The 20,967-nt window shown below is 40.3% G+C and overlaps 1 protein-coding gene across 5 annotated transcripts in view; it reads right to left on the reverse strand.

Annotated features, from left to right (window-relative positions):
• Positions 1–20,967, reverse strand: part of necab1 (N-terminal EF-hand calcium binding protein 1) — a 135,884-nt gene that overhangs the window by 91,491 nt on the left and 23,426 nt on the right. For all 5 annotated transcript variants that reach the window (XM_059978876.1, XM_059978884.1, XM_059978859.1 and 2 more), the window contains one exon: positions 6,170–6,278. In XM_059978876.1, coding sequence (XP_059834859.1) covers positions 6,170–6,210 — 41 coding nt within the window. In that variant the 5' untranslated portion in view covers positions 6,211–6,278. The remainder of the gene's footprint in view (positions 1–6,169; positions 6,279–20,967) is intronic.

Raw genomic sequence — 20,967 nt, forward strand, 5'->3', positions numbered from 1 at the left:
GTAAAGGCATGGTGCAGTTAAATCAGAAAGCAACGAATACTGGACTGAAAGTGTTAGATTTGAATACATGCAGTATAAGGAATAAAATGGAGAATCTTGAAATTCAGCTACAGGTTGGCACATGTGACACTGTGGCCATCTCTGAAACGTGGCTAAATGATGGCTGCCATTGGGAGCTGAACATCCAAGGATATACGGTATATCCAAAGGATAGGTTAGTAGGCAGAGGGGGTGGTGTGGCTCTGTGTACAAGAAATAATATTAAATCATTAGAAAGGGATGACATAGGGTTGAAAGGTGTAGAGTCTCTATGGGTTGAGTTAAGAAATGGCAAGGGTAAAAGGACCTCAATGGCAGTTGTATACAGGCCTCCAAACAGCGGCCAGGATGTGCATTACAAATTACAGCAGGAGATAGAAAAGGGTGTGTCAGAAAGGTAATGTCATGATGATCATTGGATATTTTAACATGAAAGTGGATTGGGAAAACCTCTAAGGGATGGCTTTTTAGAACAGTGTGTCGTTGAGCCCACCAGGCGATCGGCTGTACTAGATTGGGTGTTGTGCAATAATCCAGAGGTGATAAGAGACCTTAAGGTTAAGGAGCCCTTAGGGAACAGTGATCACAATACGATAAGAGTTCACTTTTAAATTTGTGAGAGAAAAAATAATGTGTTGGTATTTCAGTGGAATAAAGAAAATTACAAAAATATGAGAGGGGAACTGGCCAAAGTTGACTGGAAAGGGACACTAGCAGGAAGGACAGCAGAGCAGCAATGGCTGGAGTTTCTGTGAAAAATGAGGGAAGTGCGAGACAGATATATTCCAAATAAGAAGAAATTTTCAAAGGAAACAAGGACACTACCATGGCTGACAAGTGAAGTCAGAGCCAAAGTAAAAGCAAAAGAGAGGGCACACAAGTAAGCCAGAGCTAGTGGGAAGATTGGGGAGCTTTTCAAAACTTGCAGAGGGAAACTAAGAAGGTCATTCAGAAGGAAAAGATGAATTATGAGAGGAAGCTGGTGACTAATATCAAAGAAGATACTAAAAGCTTTTTATAAGTATATAAAGGGTAAAAGAGAGTCTCAGAGGTGGCAGAGGAACTGAATGCGTATGTTGTATCAGCCTTCACAGTGGACGACATCTGCAGTATACTGGACATTCAAGAGTGTCAGGGAAGTGAAGTATGTGCATGAAAATTACGACTGAGAAGGTGCTCAGGAAGCTTAATAGTTTGAGAGTGGATAAATCCGGACCTGAAGGAAAGCACCCTTGGAGTCTGAAGGAAGTAGCTGGAGAGATTGCGAAGGGATTAACAATGATCTTTCAAGAATCGATAGATTCTGGCATTATGCCGGATGACTAGAAAATTGCAAACCTTATTCTGCTTTTAAAAAGGGTGGGAGGCAACAGAAAGGAAACTATAGTCCTGTTAGCCTGGCATCAGTGATTGGGAAGCTGGTGGAATCAATTGTTAGGGATGAGATTACGGAGTACCTGGTGGTACATGATAAAATAGGCCAAAGCCAGTATGGTTTTCTGAAAGGAAAATCCTGCCTGACAAACCTACTGCAATTCTTTGAGGAAATTAGAAGCAGGATAGACAAAGGATTTGCAGTAGGCCTTTGACAAGGTGCCGTACAAGGCTGCTTAGCAAGATAAGAGCCCATGAAATTACAGGGAAGTTACTAGTGTGGGTGGAGCATTGGTAGGCAGAAAACAGAGAGCGGGAATAAAGGGATCCTATTCTGGCTGGCTGCCAGTTTCCAGTGGAGTTCCACAGGGGTCGGTGTTGGGACCGCTACTTTTTACGATGTATGCCAATGATTCAGACTATGGTATTAATGGATTTGTGGCTAAATTTGCCAATGATACAAAGACAGGTGGAGGAGCGGGTAGTGTTGAGGAAATAGAGAGCCTGCAGAGAGACTTAGATAGTTTAGGGGAATGGGCAAAGAAGTTGCAAATGAAATATAATGTTGGAAAGTGTATGGTCATGCACTTTGGTGGAAGAAATAAACGGGCCGACTATTACTTAGATGGGGAGAGAATTCAAAATGCAGAGATGCAAAGGGACTTGGGAGTCCTTGTGCAAGATACCCTGAAACCCTCCAGGTTGAATCAGTTGTGAAGAAGGTGAATGCAATGTTGGCATTCATTTCTAGAGGTATAGAATATAAGAGTAGGGATGTGATGTTGAGGCTCTATAAGGTACTGGTAAGACCTCACTTGGAATACTTTGTGCAGTTTTGGGCTCCTTATTTTAGAAAGGATAAACTGACATTGGAGAGGGTTCAGAGAAGATTCACAAGAATGATTCCAGGAATGAAAGGGTTACCATAGGAGGAACTGGCAGCTCTTGGGCTGGATTCCCTGGAGTTCAGGAGAATGAGGGAGGAATCTCATAGAAACATTCAGAATGTTAAAAGGCTGAACAGATTAGATATGGCATAGTTATTTCCCAAGGTAGGGGATTCCGGAACAAGAGGGCACAACTTCAGGATTGAAGGACATCCATTTAGAACAGAGATGCAGAGAAATTAGTTTAGTCAGAGGGTGGTAGATCTGTAGAATTTGTTGTCACAAACAGTGGTGGAGGCCAAGTCTTTGGGTGCATTTAAGGCAGAGATAGATAGGTTCTTGATTAGTCAGGGTATCAAAAGTATGGGGTGAAAGCAGGGGAGTGGGGATGACTCGAAGAATTGGATCAGCCCATGACTGAATGGTGGAGCAGACTTGATGGGCCGAATGGCCTACTTCTGCTCCTATATCTTATGTCTTATGGTATACAGAGAGTAAAGGAGGGGTCTTAGGACACAGCCCTTAGGGGCACCTCTGTTGAAGGTCAGGGGGCAGAGGTGAAGGAGCCCACTCTTACCACCTACCTGCAATCTGACAGGAAGTCCAGGATCCAGCTGCACAAGTCAGGGTGAAAGCTGAGGTCTCTGAGCTTCTTGTCAAGCCTGGAGGGAATTATGGTGTAGAATGTCGAACTGTAGTCTAAGAACAGCATTCTCACATAAGCATCCTTCTCCTCCAGGTGTGCAAGGACAGCATGTAGAGCTGTGGTTACTGCATCGTCTGTCGATTGGTTGTGACAGTAGGCGAATGGTAGGGTATCCAGTTTGGGTGGTAGCATGCTGCAGATGTAGTCCTTGATGAGCCTCTCAAAGCATTTGCTTATTACTTAAGTGAGTGTGACAGGACGCCAGTCTTTCAGACATGTTACCTTGTTTTATTTTGGCACAGGGACAATGGTGGATGTTTTGAAGCAGGAGGGCACCCTACACTGGGAGAGGGAGACATTCTCTAAAACAAATACTTTTTTTTACATTCAATAAAGAATCTCCTATGGGACCTACTATTACCATTATGCTGCATCCTAGGGAACTTTTTCTGCACAGCTTCCATAGCTTTCCTTAGTAGTGAACTTGCTATGAAGATCTACACAAAGTTGAAGGCGTGAAAGATCTTAAGATAAGTTGTGGTTAATTTGTTATATTTTTAAAGATCTCTAAAACAAGTTAGCCTATGTAAATCAAGTATTTTTAATTTTTTTAAAGATTAATAGATTTAAAAGGTGTTGATTGTATTTGTTTGTCATGGACAGTAATTGTGTTTGGATAACTTTGAACAAGGCCAAGTAACAAGCACCACTCTTTCTGTGACTCCTTGGCCCATGCATCCCTCCCCACCTACTCCTCCCTTTCCCCAGCACTTATACCCCTGTAGGAGCTGTAGGAGGTGCAATACTTGCCCTTATATCAGCCTCATTAACATACAGGGACTTAAAGTGCCCTTCTAGGCGAGGCAGAGATTCACATGCACCCCCTTCAACTTCCTCTATTGCATGTGGTACTCCTGCAAATGACTGGAAATCATTTTCTCACTTTGTTTCTATAGGGGCTGGAGATTAAATAAAACAAATCATCCGGGCAAAAGCATTTATACTAACACTATGTGCTGCATGATACAGAATGCTTGAGACCATAATAAATAATGTAAATATTTCAATAACATAATTAAATTTAAATTACTTCTAGTTGAAAACACACTGTGCTTTCCTGAAAAATCAGTGCTTCTATTTCTCTAAACTGAATGTTGTTTCAACTACTGACAGATAACAGATCAATCCAATTAAGATTAGTGATTTTACATTTATTTCAAAGATCAAGAAAAACTATGCTAATAATAGAACAAGCTGCAAATACCATTGTCTAATGGATTTGGAGAAATACTGTGCAATTGGAAAATAAATAAATGGTTCCATTTTCTGCTTCTCCTGAAGTTTAAGTTTAGCACTTGCACACAATTTACTTTCTCACTATTTTATAAATTCCAGTGCTCGATATCATGGACAAAGCCAGCAACTTTTGTCAGTAATTAATTACCCAGTTTGCCAGGGATCACAAAGGCTAATATGAATTTGGTGAGGCAATCTATCTTATTGAGGTAGTTGGAAGGATAATACTTAGAACAGTTCAGCAAAAAACAGCCATTTAGCCCATGATCCCTGCACCAAAAATAATGCCAAATTAAATTAGACCTCTTCTATCTAAAAATGATCCTTATCCTTCCACTCCCTGATTATTCATGTGTCTAACAAACCCTAAACATTACTGATGTATCTGCCTCGTCCACTCCAAGAACCCATCACACACTCTATAAAACAAAACTGCCCCACATATCTCCTTTAAACTTTCCTCGTTAAATGCATCTCCTCTAGTCCTTGACATTTCCACTGTGAAAAGAATACTCTGACTGTCTATCGTATGTATGCCTCCCATAATTTTATAGACTTCTAGTAGGTCTCCCTTAAGCCTCAGACTTTGATGAAAACAACCTACATTTGTCCAACTTTCCTTGCAGCTTGTACCCTCGGAATTGGAGACCATCATGGTAAACATTTCCTGCACCCTTTTTAAAGCTTCCCTAAACTTCTTTTAAATGGGATGGTTAGAACAGCACATCATACTTGAAATCTGGTCTTACCAAAGTTTAGGTAGCTGCACACATATTCAGTTCTCCAACCAATTAAAGCATTCATGCCATATACCTTCTTTACCATCCCATCTACTGAACTTGTCAGTCTACTTTCAGTGTAAAATAATGTCAGAGGAAATCTACAGATGCTGGAAATTCAAACAACAACACACACAAAATGCTGGTGTCCTTAAGTCCTGAAGGGTCTCGGCCCGAAACGTCGACAGTGCTTCTCCTATAGATGCTGCCTGGCCTGCTGTGTTCCACCAGCATTTTGTGTGTGTTGTTGTCAGAACATTACATGTCTTTTTCAGGAAAAGTGCAAAAAGATCTTTTGCATTTTCCTGACAGGGTGGAGAAGGTCTCAATATATCATCCCATTCATACTTCTGCCAGTGCAGCACTGCAATGTCAGAGTCAGTTCTCATTCCTCATTGGTCTCAAATCTGCAAACTTCTGACTCAAAAGACAAACAAACTATGATATTAATGGGTGCTAACCAGACTTGACTGGCCTGGTCTGATCGTGCGTTCTTGTGTCGTCATTGCTGCTGCTGAAGAAAAGGTATTAAATGAAGCTCAGCATTGCTGCAAATATATTTTGGTAATATGGTTCTATCTCTCCCGAAAATTTTAGTCATCCATTTGCTGGGTACATTTTAAAAGCTATACAAATTGATCATTATCTAATCAGAATAATCCTAGCATCATGCACTTGCAGCCAAAGTAAAAATACAAAAAAAACAATATTCTTTCCACCCTGCTTCAAATTCAGAAAATATTGCTCTAATATAATAACAGAGTTTTCCCCATCAATACACTAATAATAAAAGTGAAATACTCTTCCACTAACCGAGATCACAGCTCATTATTCACACACATACACCCTAATTGCTGTGGAGGAGGAAGATGTATTAGGTCTAAAGCAAGTCACATAAAGATATCAAGATCTCCAGGTAATTGAATTGAACTGAATTTCATTTGAGCCACCTAAAAACTAAATTGAGGTGTGAAATGCCAACTGATCCCTTTAAACAAATGACTGTTTGCAAGTTGATAAGATAAATTGACAATGTTACAGCGTAGAGAAAGTGCAATTTTTCACAATTTGAAACAAATAGTCACGTAGGAATAAATGAAAAGAGTTTAGTATTACAAAGAGGAGAGAGGAAACCAAACTTTTCTTACTCGGTGTGACTGCTATCAATGGTATGAAACAATTCATGCATCTCCTCTGTGGTCAGGATCCCATCAGTAAAGTAAGCCTTGAATTCATCAAAGGACAGCTTGCCATCATCTAGAAGTGAAGAAGTTATTTAGCAGTCAGGATGAACTTTAATTACCATCTACATCAACAGTGATTTTAAAATACTTTTGAATAAGTATGTACACAAATTGGCTGGAATAAATTGAATGCATCCATTGGGTGGTAATAATCCCTCAGAATGTTTGCGTTCAGTAACTTGGGAATGATGTTTAAAGTAAAATAAATTGATCTGTTGTAAAGTAATAGCAGAGATTGCAACCTGATGATTTAAATTTTGTTGTGAAATGATCCAGAAAAGATGACTGCAGTCATTCTCTTATAAAACACTTGAGTTTAGGACAGATAGCCCATCACTTGCATTCAGGCAGTTTGAGTCAGAAATCCTATTTGTTCTGAAATATCAGTAGCATACTAGTAATATCACGGATCCTAAGAAAATGTTCAGATCTTATCATGGCTACCAGGAATTTCAATTAAATAAATCTGGAATTAAAAAAAAACCCTGTCTCAAGCCTGTGAACTGGAGTGACGTCAGCAGATAGTGTGTAATGAGGCTGTGAGGAAGGACAGGAAGATGATATGATAGTCATGGGAGATTTTAATAAGCAGGTTGATATGCAAGGGAAAAAATCAGGTTGGTGCTGGTTCTCAAGAGAGGGAATTTGTAGAATGTCTATAAGATGCTCTTTAGAGCAGTATGGTCAAGTCCACTAGATTAGCTATTCTGGATTGGGTGCTGTGCAATGAACCGGAATTGATTACACAGATTAAGGTAAAGGAACCCATTGGGGCTGGTTATCATGATACGATAGAATTTACCCTGCATTTTGAGAGGGAGAAGCTGAAGTCAGATGAATCAGTGGAGTAAAGGGAATTTCGGTGGCACGACGGTGGAACCGGCTGATCGGAAGGGGACACTAGTAGGGATAGCGGTAGAGCAACAATGGCTGGAGTTTCTGGGAACAATTTGGAAGGTGCAGGACAGATCCATCCCAAAGAAGAAGCACTCTAAAGACAGGATGACACAACCGTGGCTGACAAGGGAAGTCAAAGCCAACATCAAAGGAAGAGAGAGGGCATCTAATAGAGCAAAAATTAATGTGACACCTCGGCCTTTTTAACCTGGCCCTGCGCTTAAATCATCCAATCCTCCAGTCGTTCCTTGCTCTTGGACCTGGGCCCTGCCATTTCAATATGCTCTTGGACCCGCAGTGATTAGTGCTGCCTCTAATATTCTTGGTGGGGAGTGGTGTGTCCATGATGGAGTAGGCTGAGCCTACCGCCTTCTGCAGCCTCTTCTGACCCTATGGATTGGAGCCTCCCTACCGGGCAGTGATGCGACCAGTCAGAATGCTCGCTGCCATACATCTATGGAAATTTGCAGCACCCTTTGGTGACGTACAAAATCTCAAACTTCTAATGAAGCCCTGCCGTCAGTGTGCCTTTTTCAACACGTAGAGCCTATGATAGATCCTCATAGATGTTGACACCCAGGAACTCGAAACTGCTCACCCTTTCCATTGCTGACCCCTCGGTGAGGACTGGTCTGTGCTCTCCCAACTTTCCTTTCCTGAAAAAACTCCTTGCTTTTGCTGAAGTTGAGTGTGCAACACCACTCAACCGGCTGATCTAGCTTACTACTGTATGCCATCAGAAATGTCACCAGCAGTGGTGTTATCTGTGAGTTTACAGAAGGTGCTTAGAGAGAGTACAGCAGCTGGTGAAGCTTGCATTCCTGAGGTGCACCTGTGTTTGTTGTGAACAAGGAGGAATGTTATCACTGATCTGTGATCCACTGCTGAGAAAGTCGAGCATACGTTGCAGAGGGAGGCTCAGATTTAGAAGTTTGGTGATTAATGTCAAGAGAATGATGGTATTGAATCCTGTGCTACATCAATAAGCAGCCACCTGGGTATATTTCTCTGTTTTTAGGTGCTCCAAATCAGAGTGGGGAGTCAGTGAGATTGTGTCCACTGTAGACCCATTATGAATTGCAGTGGATCCAGGTTTTAACTCAGGCAGGAACTCTGGTTTTAATTCAAAATACTTCATAATATTAGATATTAGAGCTACCACTCGAGCATTGGTGTGATTGATATAATTTTAAAGCAGGTGGGATCCTGCGATTGCATGAGTGAGGGGTTGAAGAAGTCCTTCACACTCCAGCCAGATGATCACTACAGGTTTGCGGTACCCAACTGGGGTACACCATGAGTGCCTGGTACTTGTGAGGGTTCACCTTCTCGAAGAATTTCTGACATTGGGTTCCGAGACAGATCATATGGTTGCCACATGCTGTGGGGATTCACACTGATGTAGTGCTCTTGTCCCTTTAAAAGCATGCATACAAGGCATTGAGTTCATCAGAGAGTGGAGCATCACTGCTATTTATGCTGTTAAAATTTTACCTCAAGGGAAGTAAAGGCTGCAAATCCTGCCACAGCTGTCATGATTGTGCAGTTAAAAAAGTTTTCAGTGTTTATTCTGGCTCTTTTACCAGTCACTTTAAATCTGTGCCTTCTGACGGAAACATTCATGATTATCTCTAACAAAATGTTTCCTAGTCTCAGAAGAATCTTAGCTTCCTCAGTGTTTTTGTATTACTGCAGTCAATGGTCATGGGTGTCATTTTAGTTAACCTGTTATAAACACCCAAGTTCAAAAGTTGAAAGTAGATTTATTATCAATGTTCATTTATGTTACTATGTACTGTCTTGACATTCATTTTTTGAAGTTACAGGAAAAAGATATACAATAGAACTTCATGAAAAATTACATACACACAAAGACTAACAAGTGACTAATAAGTCAAAGACGACAAACTGTAGAAATTTTTTTAAAAACTGAGAACAAGAGTTGTAAAGAGTCCTTGAAAATTAGTCAGTAGATTGCAGGAACAGTTTAGAGTAGTGGTGAGCCTGTTCAGGAACCTGATGGTTGTAGGCTAATAACTGTTCCTGAGCCTGGTGGTGTGGGACCTTTGACTTCAAGTACCTATAGCCAGATGGCAGTAGTAAGAAAAGGGCATGGCTTGGATGGAGGGGGTATTTAATCATGAATGTTGCTTTTTGATACAGCACTCCATGTACATTTATTCAATGGGGAGGGCTTTGCCTGTGATGGACTGGGCTGTAGACTTTCTGCAGCACACTACTAGTCACAGGCCTCTGATCAAAGAGGTAACCATCTACTACCATCCTCTAGCTTCTTCTGTGAAGGCAGAGTTGAATCCAATTTATTATCTCTTTGCAAATGCCAATCAAATGAACCTTTATGACCAGCCTCACCTCCCATGTGGGATTTTGTCAAAGGCCTTGCTAAAACCAATGTACACAACCTCCATAGCCTTTCCTTCATCAACTTTCCTGGTAAAAACCTCTTGAATAACTCTACAAGTTTAGTTAGATAGTACCTACCATGCACAAACCCAATACTGACTATTCCTAATCAGGCCCTGTCCATCCAAATACTTACAAACTCTGTTGCTTAGAATACCTTCCAATTATTTACCCACTGACTATAATCTCCGGGCTATTCTTAGATCCTTCCTTGAACACCATTACCTATCCTCTAGTATTCTGACCATAGTTAAGGATATTATAAATATCTCTGCCAGGACCTCTAACTTCTTGACTAGCCTCCTACAATGTCTGAGGGGACACGTTGTCAAGCCCTGGGGACTTATACACTCTAATTTGCAAGCACCTCCTCTTCTGTAATCCATGAATTTACTACTGTTTCGCTTTGGTTCTACAGACTGTGTGTCGGCCTCCAGGGTATGGATATATGCAGTAGACTGAGGGAAAAAGAACCTTTTGGAACACTAGCTTTTGTTTGAAAATCATCTTATTTCAATAATAGATCTTTACTACTACCCTTTTTCTACTCAGTTATCAATTCTGCATCAACTGTTACTGTTCCTATATTGCAATGGGTTTCAATTTTGCTAACAAGTCTAACAATGCTTTGCCAGATCCTTTTAGAAAATACCTTTCTGAATATTTTTGGCTATTTCAGCAAAGTTTTTTGCGTCTAGTTTCCATCATTAGGGAGACTCAAAGAACTTTCAATTTATTTTATCTAATAATCCTAATTTCTTCTAGACTAGAGCTTTTAATATTTTCATCAAAAGGCTGAACTTGAACTACAAGTACTGTTCTGCAAGTTCAAATAATACAGAATGCTATGGAATTATGATTAATGTCAGCAAAGTCATCCCTTGCTGGAACACAAATCACAATCTGGCCTGTTATTAATTTTCTTCAGGTTTTTGATCTTAAAGGTCTAAAAGGTCATATAAGTAGTAGAAAATGAAACACTGACTGTACCTTAGAGGTTAAGCACCCAAATCGTTAACTACCATATGTTTAACATTGTAATAAAGATCATTTCAGCATGTTGTGTGCCATATTCTTCTTTTAACATGAAACCAGAAAACATGAATCAGAATAGAAAATAATAACATTATAAAACTTGTTAGTTCTAGACAAGACCTTAAAAGTAGTGGATTGAAATATATTGCAAGGTTCACTGATAATACTATTACAAGCAGATACCACAGCCTGGAAAAACATCAACTTTGTGCCTACTTTATCAAAGCACCATAAAAATATTGTACATTTCAGTGAGGTCAGCTTTCATTCTTCCAGTTCAAAAGGGTACATATTCAGCCTGTTTGACCTCTCCTTATGGTGGATATTTACTGCACACATTCTATCACAAGCATGTCCTTCCTTAGGAAGAGACCAAGACAAATCCGGACTGTGGTTATTAGAATCAGGGGTCACAGTCTTAAAAAGAAGAGTTAGCTATTCAAGGCAGAAATGAGAAGAAATTTCTTTGGTAATGAATCTTTGGAATTCTCTATTCAAGAGCTGTGGATCTTTGGGCACTGAGCCTATTCAAGATGGGGCTCAATAGTCTGTTATACAATTGTTTATAACTGGTCAAAGACATCTCTCTATGCTTGCAATAAAGGCCAAAACACTGTTGACTTCTTAACATGCAGATACAGCAAGCAGTTAGCTTTTAGTTATTCATGTTCACGAGTTGCTAAAAATATTAAAGGTTCAAACAGATAAAAGTTCAAAGCTAATGTGTTCAGTAAGCTTTCAGAAGAGCATACAAAGTGCTTGATTTCAAAGCTACTGATGCAAATACTTTACAACATCTGCTGTTGGAGACAGATGTTGATTAATATGGGAAGTGTTTCATCTGTTTAATATGAAGAGCTTTCAATGCAAACTATTTCAGTCCCTGAACTTTACGAATAAATGCGTGGCTTCATTTTGTTCATACAATTCATTAAACAGATAGCTTTGAATCTGAACCATTTGGTAAAAAATATGGAGAACACATTAACTCATTTCAGTTAACATTCTGACATAGATTTCCTTCAAATTTTTTTTTACTTAGAAAGAAGTTTAATGCTATTGCAGAAGAAATAAATAATTGCAACAAAATTGTAATATCAATTTCTGGAGGCAATTTTAGTAATTAAGGAAAAGTAGGAAGCAAATTTAATATTACAGTAAGATATGGACAAAATTTAACTATTTAGGTTGCACTCGGTGAAAATAATGAGCAGTGTGTGCAAACAGGGGCTTGGATTTGAAGAAATTTTGCAAATAAAAAATGAAACCATCAAAAAGTAGGGAATTTCTAAATGGGTTATGTATCATGCATCTCAATGAGGTGCAAAGCAAAGGAAGATGTCATCAGCAATGGTTTCAAAGGAAACTTGCCTCGACGAAATCCACTTGCAGATACTATTTTGGGTCCAGTTCAGATCCTGACAACACTTTATTCTTACATAGCACAAAAAAAACATAGAACGGTATGGCACACGAGCATACTCTTCAGCCCAAGCTGTCCCTGCTGACAATGATGTCAATTTAAACAGTATACCTGCCTTCACATGGCCTATATCCCTCAATTTCCTGCCCGTTCATGTTTCTATCCAAATACTTCTTCATTGTTATTGTGTCTGTTTCCATCACTACTCTTGGCAGTGTGTTCCAGGCATTTGCCAATCTTTGGTTTAAAAACCTTGCCACGTAAGTCTTTAAAATTTCTCCCTCCTACCTTAAAGCTATGCCCTCCTGTGTATGACATTTCCACCCTATCTCTGCCTCTTACAGTTTTATATACTAATAGCTAGTCTCTCCTCAACCTCTGACATTTTGCTACAATGCCTATATAAAGTATTCACTCCCCCATGGATGTTTTCAATTTTTATTGTTTTACAACATTTAAGTACAGTGGATTTAATTTGTGTTTTTGATACTGATCAACAGAAAAAAAACTCTTGTGTCAAAGTGAAAACAAATTTCTACCAATTGGTCTAAATTAATTATAATTATTAAAGACAAAATAATTAATTGCATAATTACTCACCCCTTCAAGTCAGTATTTAGTAGATGCACCTTTGGCAGCATAATAGCCTCGAGTCTTTGTGGATAGGTCTCAGCTTTGCATAACTGGACACTACAATTTTCCTCATTCTTCTTTACAAAACTGGTCAAGCTCTGTCAGATTCCAAGGTGATCGTGAGTGAACAGCACTTTTCAAGTCAAGAAACCCTTCATCAGGAGTGAAGTAACATGGGATGGTCGAGGGGGGAATAAGAAGCGGGGGAGGGATGAAGTAGAGAGCTGGGAAGTGATAGGCTGAAGGGAAGTGGGCTGGGGGAAGGTGGAGAATTATGGGAAATAAAAGAGAAAGAAAGGTAGGGCTGGGGGGAGATTATAGTGAGGGGGGAAAAAGAGAACCAGACTAAAATTATAGATAGGGATGGGGTAAGGGAGGGGGCAAGGATATCAACGGAGGTCAGTGAGTTGAAGATTCATGCCAGCAGGAAGGAGGCTACCCAGGCGGGAGATAAGGTATTGCTCTATCAACCTGAGTGTGGCCTCATCTTGACGGTAGAGAAGGCCATGCACAGACATATCGGACTGGGAGTGGTCTGTGGAATTAAAGTGTGTGGCCACAGGGAGATCCCGCCACAGCTGGAGGACTGAGCGCCGGTGTTTGGCGAAACAGTCTCCCAGTCTGCGGCAGGTCTCCCCAATGTATAAATGGCCACATTGGGAGCACCGGATACTGTATGTCACCCCAGTTGACTCACAGGTGAAGTGGTGCCTCACCTGGAAGGACTGTCTGGGGCCTGGGATGTTGGTGAGGGAAGAAGTGTGGGGGCAGGTGTAGCACTTCTTCCATTTGCAGGGATAAGTGCCTGGAGGGAGGTCAGTGGGGAGGGATGGGGGGATGAATGGACAAGGGAGTCGCGTAGGGAGCGATCCCTGCGGAAAGCTGAGAGGAGGGGGAGGGGAAGATGTTTCTGGTGGTGGGATCCCGTAGGTGGTGGCAGAAGTTACGGAGGATTAGATGTTGGATCTGTAGGCTGGTAGGGTGATAGGTGAGGACCAGAGGGATTCTATCCCTGGCGGGCTGGCGGGGGGGATGGGGTGAGGGCAGAGGTGCGTGAAATACGGGAGACGCGATGGAGGGCAGAGTTGATAGTGGACGAAGGGAAGCCCCTTTCTTTAAAAAAGGAAGACATCTCCTTTGTCCTAGAATGAAAGGCCTCTTCCTGAGAGCAGATGCGATGGAGGCAGAGGAATTGAGAGAAAGGGATAGCATTTTTGCAGGAGACAGGGTGGGAGGAGGAATAGTCTAGGTAGCTGTGAGAGTCAACATTAACTTTATTGTTTTTAAGCCATTCCTGTATAGCTTTGGCTTTATGCTTGGGTTCATTGCCTTGCAGGAAAACATATTCTCCCAAGACACAGTTCTCTTACAGACTTCATCAGGTTTTCCTCCAGGATTTCCCTGTACTGTGCTACATTCATTTTACCCTCTACCTTCATGAGCCCTTCCAGGGCCTGCTGCAGTGAAGCATCCCCACAGCATATGCAGCCACTACCATACTTCACAGTAGGGATGGTGTGTTTTTGATGATGTGTGGTGTTTGGCTTACACTAAACATAGCATTCAGTCTGATGGGCAAAAAGCTCAATTTTGGTTTCATCAGACCATTTAACCTTCTTCCAGCTGACTTCAGAATCTTCCACATGCCTTCCAGCAAACTCTAGCTGAGATTTCATGAGGTTTTTTTTCTCAACAGTGGCCTTCTCTTTGTCACTCTCCCATAAAGCTGAGACTGGTGATGCACCCAGGTAAGAGTTGTTCCTTGTGCAGTTTTTGAGGACGGCCTGCTCTGGGCAAATTTACAGCTATGCCATATTCTTTCCATTTTTTGATGATTGATTTAACTGTATTCCAAGGGATATTCAGTGACTTGGAAATTTTCTTACATCCATCTCCTGACTTGTGCTTTTCAATAACCTTTTCACGGAGTTGCTTGGAGTGTTCTTTTGTCTTCATGATGTAGTTTTTGCCAGAAACTGACTCACCAGCGGATGGACCTTCCAGATACAGGTGTATTTTTACTACAATCAATTGAAACACCACGACTGTACACAGGTGATCTCCATTTAACTAATTATGTGACTTCTAAAACCAATTGGCTGCACCAGTGATGGTTTGGTGTGTCATATTAAAGGGAGTGAATACTAATACAAACAATTATTTTGTGTTTTATATTTGTAATTAATTTAGATCACATTGTAGAGATCTGTTTTCACTTTGACATGAAAGAGTCTTTTTCTGTTGATCAGTGTCAAAAAAAAGCCAGATTAAATCCACTGTGATTCAATGTTCTAAAACAATACAACATGAAAACTTCCAAGAGCAGGGTGAATACTTTTTACAGACGCTGTACGTCTGCAATAAGATCATGGCAGATCTTTTACTTCAGCATCTCGCTCATATTCAATTGCCATAAAATATGACTGTTTGTCTACAATGGACAAGCAAGTGAAGGACACAGCAGGAATGTAAACAATGTCAATAGCAATCCAGGAATCCTCCTCTTGCTCCTTTCAACATGTGGCTCTGGACAATAGATCACGTTACATATTTGCATTTTGCAGGTCCCTTTATGGGGGAAAAGACAAACACAACAGGTGCATGGAATTTAATGTTGAGAATGACATCCATTGCACAGGAATGGCCAGAATTACCTGTGATGGACAATGGATACAATTTCACTGATACTCAATTTGCTAGTTGCTGAGAAAGAATGGACTTAAGCACAGCTCTGTACACACGACCACCAACGTGTGCCAAAAAGAGCTATTCAAACTATGAACTGAAAAATATGCCAAGAAGTGAGACAAAATATATATTTTTATTTCCCTGATAGTATATACCAGAACAACAAAACCAATAATACTAAACATTATGGGAAACAGTTAAATTCACCATATTCAGAGCTTAGACATTTCTCTCAGACTTTCTGGCAAGCCAGTAAATACACTGATCCATTGCACCATTTGTCACCGTGAAGCATTTTCCCTGATGTTGCAGGCCTGTTTCAATTATCGCTTATTTGGCACTCCTGAAAATTAACGAAAACAATGCTGACACTGTAACCCTGTAATTCATACTGACTAGCTGTTCCAATCTACATGGGGTCTGAGAACATATTTTATAACCATATAACATATAAAAATTACAGCACGGAAACAGGCTATCTCGGCCCTTCTAGTCTGTGCCGAACGCTTACTCTCACCTAGTCCCACTGACCTGCACTCATCAGCCCATAACCCTCCATTCCTTTCATGTCCATATACCTATCCAATTTTACTTTAAATGACAATATCAAAACTGCCTCTACCACTTCTACTGGAAGCTCATTCCATACAGCTACCACTCTCTGAGTAAAGAATTTCCCCCTTGTTTTACCCCTAAACATTTTCCCCCTAACTCTCAACTCATGTCCTCTTGTTTGAATCTCCTCTACTCTCAATGGAAAAAGCCTATCCACGTCAACTCTATCTATCCCCCTCATAATTTTAAATACCTCTATCAAGTCTCCCCTCAACCTTCTATGCTCCAAAGAATAAAGACCTGACTTGTTCAACCTTTCTCTGTAACTTAGGTGCTGAAACCCAGGTAACATTCTAGTAAATCTTCTCTGTACTCTCTCTATTTTGTTGACATCTTTCCTATAATTCAGTGACCAGAACTGTACACAATACTCCAAATTTGGCCTCACCAATGCCTTGTACAATTTTAACATTACATCCCAACTCCTATACTCAATGCTCCGATTTATAAAGGCCAGCATACCGAAAGCTTTCTTCATCACCCTATCCACATGAGATTCCGCCTTCAGGCAACTATGCACCATATTTTCTTTGCAAATTCCACTAGAATCCCAAAGTGGGCAATGTTACTCCCTGAGGGGGTTGCTGTTACCGTAGCCAGGGAAGATGGAAAGATTAAGTACCAGTGTAGGGACAGAAGGGAGAGACACAGTAAGAGAGAGAAAATAAGGGAGGGCGGTAGTCACATTCTAAATGTTTCATTTTTGTCATTAAAGGCCTCATTGGAGAGGGACAGTGGAATGCAGAGAGGGTTGAACAGTTATGGGACCTGGAGCAAGGGGCTGTAATGATTTGTGAGCTTCACACAACATTTCAATGCTTATTGCTAAATCTGTAAATCCACATACAATTGGAGAAGAAATGATTCTGCCAGCAGTAAAGGAGGTTCTGAGTAGAGTTTTGCATAAGTAATCAGAACAACCAAATAAAGTGATTCTGCTCAGCAACAACTCTGTTCAAAGACATATAGATAAAATGTCTGTGAATGTAGAAGGCACATTGTGCAACATTCTTCGGACATCAGAATTTGCTCTGCAGTTAGATGAATCGACTTTGCCAGACAACTGAACTTTGCTTTTTGGTAATGTTCGCTTCATAAAAGATGAAAGCATGGTACAAGAGTTGTTATCTCTCCGTCTTCCCTGGTTACGGTAATGTATATGAAGGGGGAGTCAGTAATTCAGGATGTTGAGCAATTTTTTAAAGAGGAAAACTTCCACTCAAAAATGTTATTGCTTGTGCAACAGATGGGGCACCATCAATGTCAGGACACCACTGTGGGCTTATTATTTTCTTAAAAAAAGCTGTACATAACATATTTACCATTTACTGTGTAACTCACAGACACCTTCTCGCAAAAAAAAGTTATCCCAGGTGTAAATAAAATTAAGACCCATGCTCTCAATTCTCAACTATTAAAAGCTTTGTATTGAAAATGGTGAATAGCTTGAACACTTGCTGTTGCCCCCAGAAGTCAAATGGCTCGCAAAAGGAAACTGCCCAAGACAATTTTATGCACTTTTTAAAAATGCTAATATTCTTTGAAGACTTGAATGCTTCATTCTGCAATCAACTCAAGAATATTAGGTGTGCCATCACTTATATGTTAGAATAATTCACAAAGTTTAATAAAATCATTCTTCAATTGCAAAGAAATAATGTGAATCTTGTCAAAGTCAAATTACATTTCTGTCCAATTTAACCTTATTAACCTTGGCTGCTGTGACCATTTGTAATTTCCCATCCCAGAAGAGTTGGAAGAGAAAGAACGAATAATGTATCAGATGATATTGACCAGGAATAGCTCAAATACCATCCATAAATTTGCTGATGGTACAACTGATTTTGGCAGAATCTCAGATATGATGAGAGGGAGTACAGGAGTGAGATATACCAGCTAGTTAACTGGTGTCACAGCAACAACCTTGCACTCAACATCAAGAAGACCAAAAAGCTGATTGTGGACTTCAGAAAGGGTAAGATGAAGGAACACATACCAATCCTCACAGAGGAATCATAAGTGGAGAGATGAGTTGTTTCAAATTCCTGGGTGTCAATATCTCTGAGGATCTAACCTGGTCCCAACATATCAATGCCCCTATAAAGGCAGCAGCTATATTTCATTAGGAGTTTCAGGAGATTTGGTTTATCAGCGAAACCTGAAGTGTGGTGCTGTTAACACTGAAGACAACAAATACTGGACTGGAAGTATTATATTTGAATGCACGCTGCAGTAGAAATAAAATGGATGATCTTGAAATTCAGCTAGAGACTGGCAAGTATGATGTTGTGGCCATCTCTGAAACTTGGCTAAAGGATGGCTGCCATTGGGAGCTGAACGTCCAAGGATATACAGTGCATAGGAAAGATAGGTTAGTAGGCAGAGGTGGTATTGTGGCCCTGTTTATAAGAAATAATATTAAATCATTAGAATTGGAAGGTGTAGAGTCTCTGTGGGTTAAGAAATGGCAAGGGCAAAAGGACCTGACTGGCAGTTATATACAGGCCTCCAAACACTAGGGGCACTAGCAAGAAAGACAGCAGAGCAGAAATAGCTGGAGTTTCTGCGAAAAATGAGGGAAGTGCAAGACAGATATATTCCAATTAAAAAGAAATTTTTGAATGGAAGAAGGACATTACTGTGGCTGACAAATGAAGTCAGAGCCAAAGTAAAAGCAAAATAGAGGCATACAAGAAAGCCAGCTAGTGGAAAGATAGAGGATTGGAAAGCTTTTTAAAACTTGCAGAAAGAAACTAAGAAGGTCATTAGGAAGGAAAAGATGAATTATGAAAGGAAGCTGGCGACTAATATCAAAGAAGACACTTAAAGATTTTTAAAGTTTATAGAGGGTAAAAGAGAGTTGGGGGTAGATATAGGAGAATACAAGATGACGCTGGAGATATTGTAATGAGAGATGCAGAGATGGCAGAGGAACTGAATGCATATTTTGTATTAATCTTTACAGTGGACGACATCTGCAGTATACTGGTCATTCACGAGTGTCAGCAAGGTGAAGTGTATGTGCAGTGAAAATTACGACTGAGAAGGTGCTCAGGAAGCTTAATGGTCTGAGGGTGGATAAATCTCCTGGACCTGATGGAATGCACCCTTGGGTTCAGAAGGAAGTAGCTGGAAAGATTGCGGAACCATTAACAATGATCTTTCAAGAATCAATAGATTATGGCATTGTACCAGATGACTGGAAATTTGCAAATGTTACTCCTCTATTTAAGAAGGATGGGAAGTGCTATTTAATAAGGGTAGGTAGCATGGTTTCCTAATACTGTAGCTTTTTGAGGAAATTACAAGCAGGGTAGACAAAGGAGATGCAGTAGACCTGGTGTTCTTGGATTTTCAGAAGGCCTTTGACAAGGTGCTGGACATGAGGCTGCTCAGCTAGATAAGAGCCCATGAATTACAGGGAAGTTACAAGCATGGGTGGAGCATTGGTTGATCGACAGAAAGCAGAGAGTGGGAATAAAGGGATCCTATTCTGGCTGGATGTCGATTACCAGTGGAGTTCCACAGGGGTCAGTGTTGAGACTGCTGCTTTTTATGATATATGTCAATGGATTGGACTATGGGATGAATGTATTTGTGGCTAATCTTGCCGATGATACAAAGATAGGTGGAGAAGCAGGTAATGTTAAGGAAACAGAGAGCCTGTAGAGAGATTTAGATAGTTTAGGGGAATGGGCAAAGAATTGGCAAATGGAATACAATGTTTGAAATTGTCTGGTCATGCACTTTGGTGGAAGAAAGAAATAGGCAGACTATTATTTAGATTGAGAGAGAATTCAAAATGCAGAGATACAAAGGGACTAGGGAGTTGTTGCACAGGATATCCTAAAGGTGAACCTCCAGGTTGAGTCGGTGGTGAAGAAGGCAAATGCAATGTGGCATTCATTTCTAGAAGTATAGAATATAAGAGGGATGTGATATTGAGGCTCTATAAGGCACTCGTGAGACCACACTTGGAGTATTGTTTGCAGCATTGTATCTCCCTATTTTAGAACGATATACTGACATTAGAGAGAGTACAGAGTATGTACACTTACTGTAATTCATTTTTTTCCTATATGTCTCATGCACTGTATTATACTGCTGCCACAAAGTTAACAAATTTCATGACATATGCCAGTTCTGATTCTGAGGTTTCTCAAGTATAATGTGCCCACCTGGGTGAGCTGCATAAAGAAATGGCAAAGAGATCTTCTCTCGATCCAAATTCCAGATTTGGTGATAAGTCTATTCCTTGCAATAAAGAATTAACAGGAAGGAAGGAAGAAAAACCGATCTCGCTACAAAATGACTTTGAGATGAAGCCAAGGTTCAAAAAATAATATCAAGACTTTTGGTTGCAGAAAGAAATCTCTAAATGCTACCCTACACTGTGGAAATAGGTCAAGATGTTCCTTATTGCCTTTCGAACATCATATTTAGTACAGCAGTCATCTAACTTCTTTCAGAGCAACAAAACAGATGGCAAATTACTGAATGTGGTGATCTGAGACTCATTCTGTGTGATATTCAGCCTGATGTTGAGAAGCTGATATCATGGCACTAAGCCCATCTGTCTCTTTGAAAGGTGAAAATGCAATGAAGTAGTGGATAGTTAGACTGCTAATGTATACTCTAAAATTATTGGTGAATATTGTTTCCACTGTAATTAAATAAAGAAATAATTTTATTTGTAGCTTTAAATGGATTGGAATAATTTTTGCAAATATTTGTCACTACACTAAATTTTCAGTTCTTATTTTCTATCACTGTGCATTGTAAATCAAAATTCTTTATCATTTTTATGTAATGGCCAAAATGGGAGAATGGGGCACAGTGATATGGTGTGGGAGCCAAGGGGACAGTTACCCAAAGACATTTGGGAACCACTGCATCAGATCAAGTGGGTATGTACTAATTCCACATGGTAAGTCCCTGGCCATCCAATTTTCCCAGTCGTGCCTCTGGGTCATTGCTGGGGTTAATG

Source organism: Hypanus sabinus, chromosome 1 (assembly GCF_030144855.1).
Source record: "Hypanus sabinus isolate sHypSab1 chromosome 1, sHypSab1.hap1, whole genome shotgun sequence".
NCBI classification, from domain to species: Eukaryota; Metazoa; Chordata; class Chondrichthyes; order Myliobatiformes; family Dasyatidae; genus Hypanus; species Hypanus sabinus.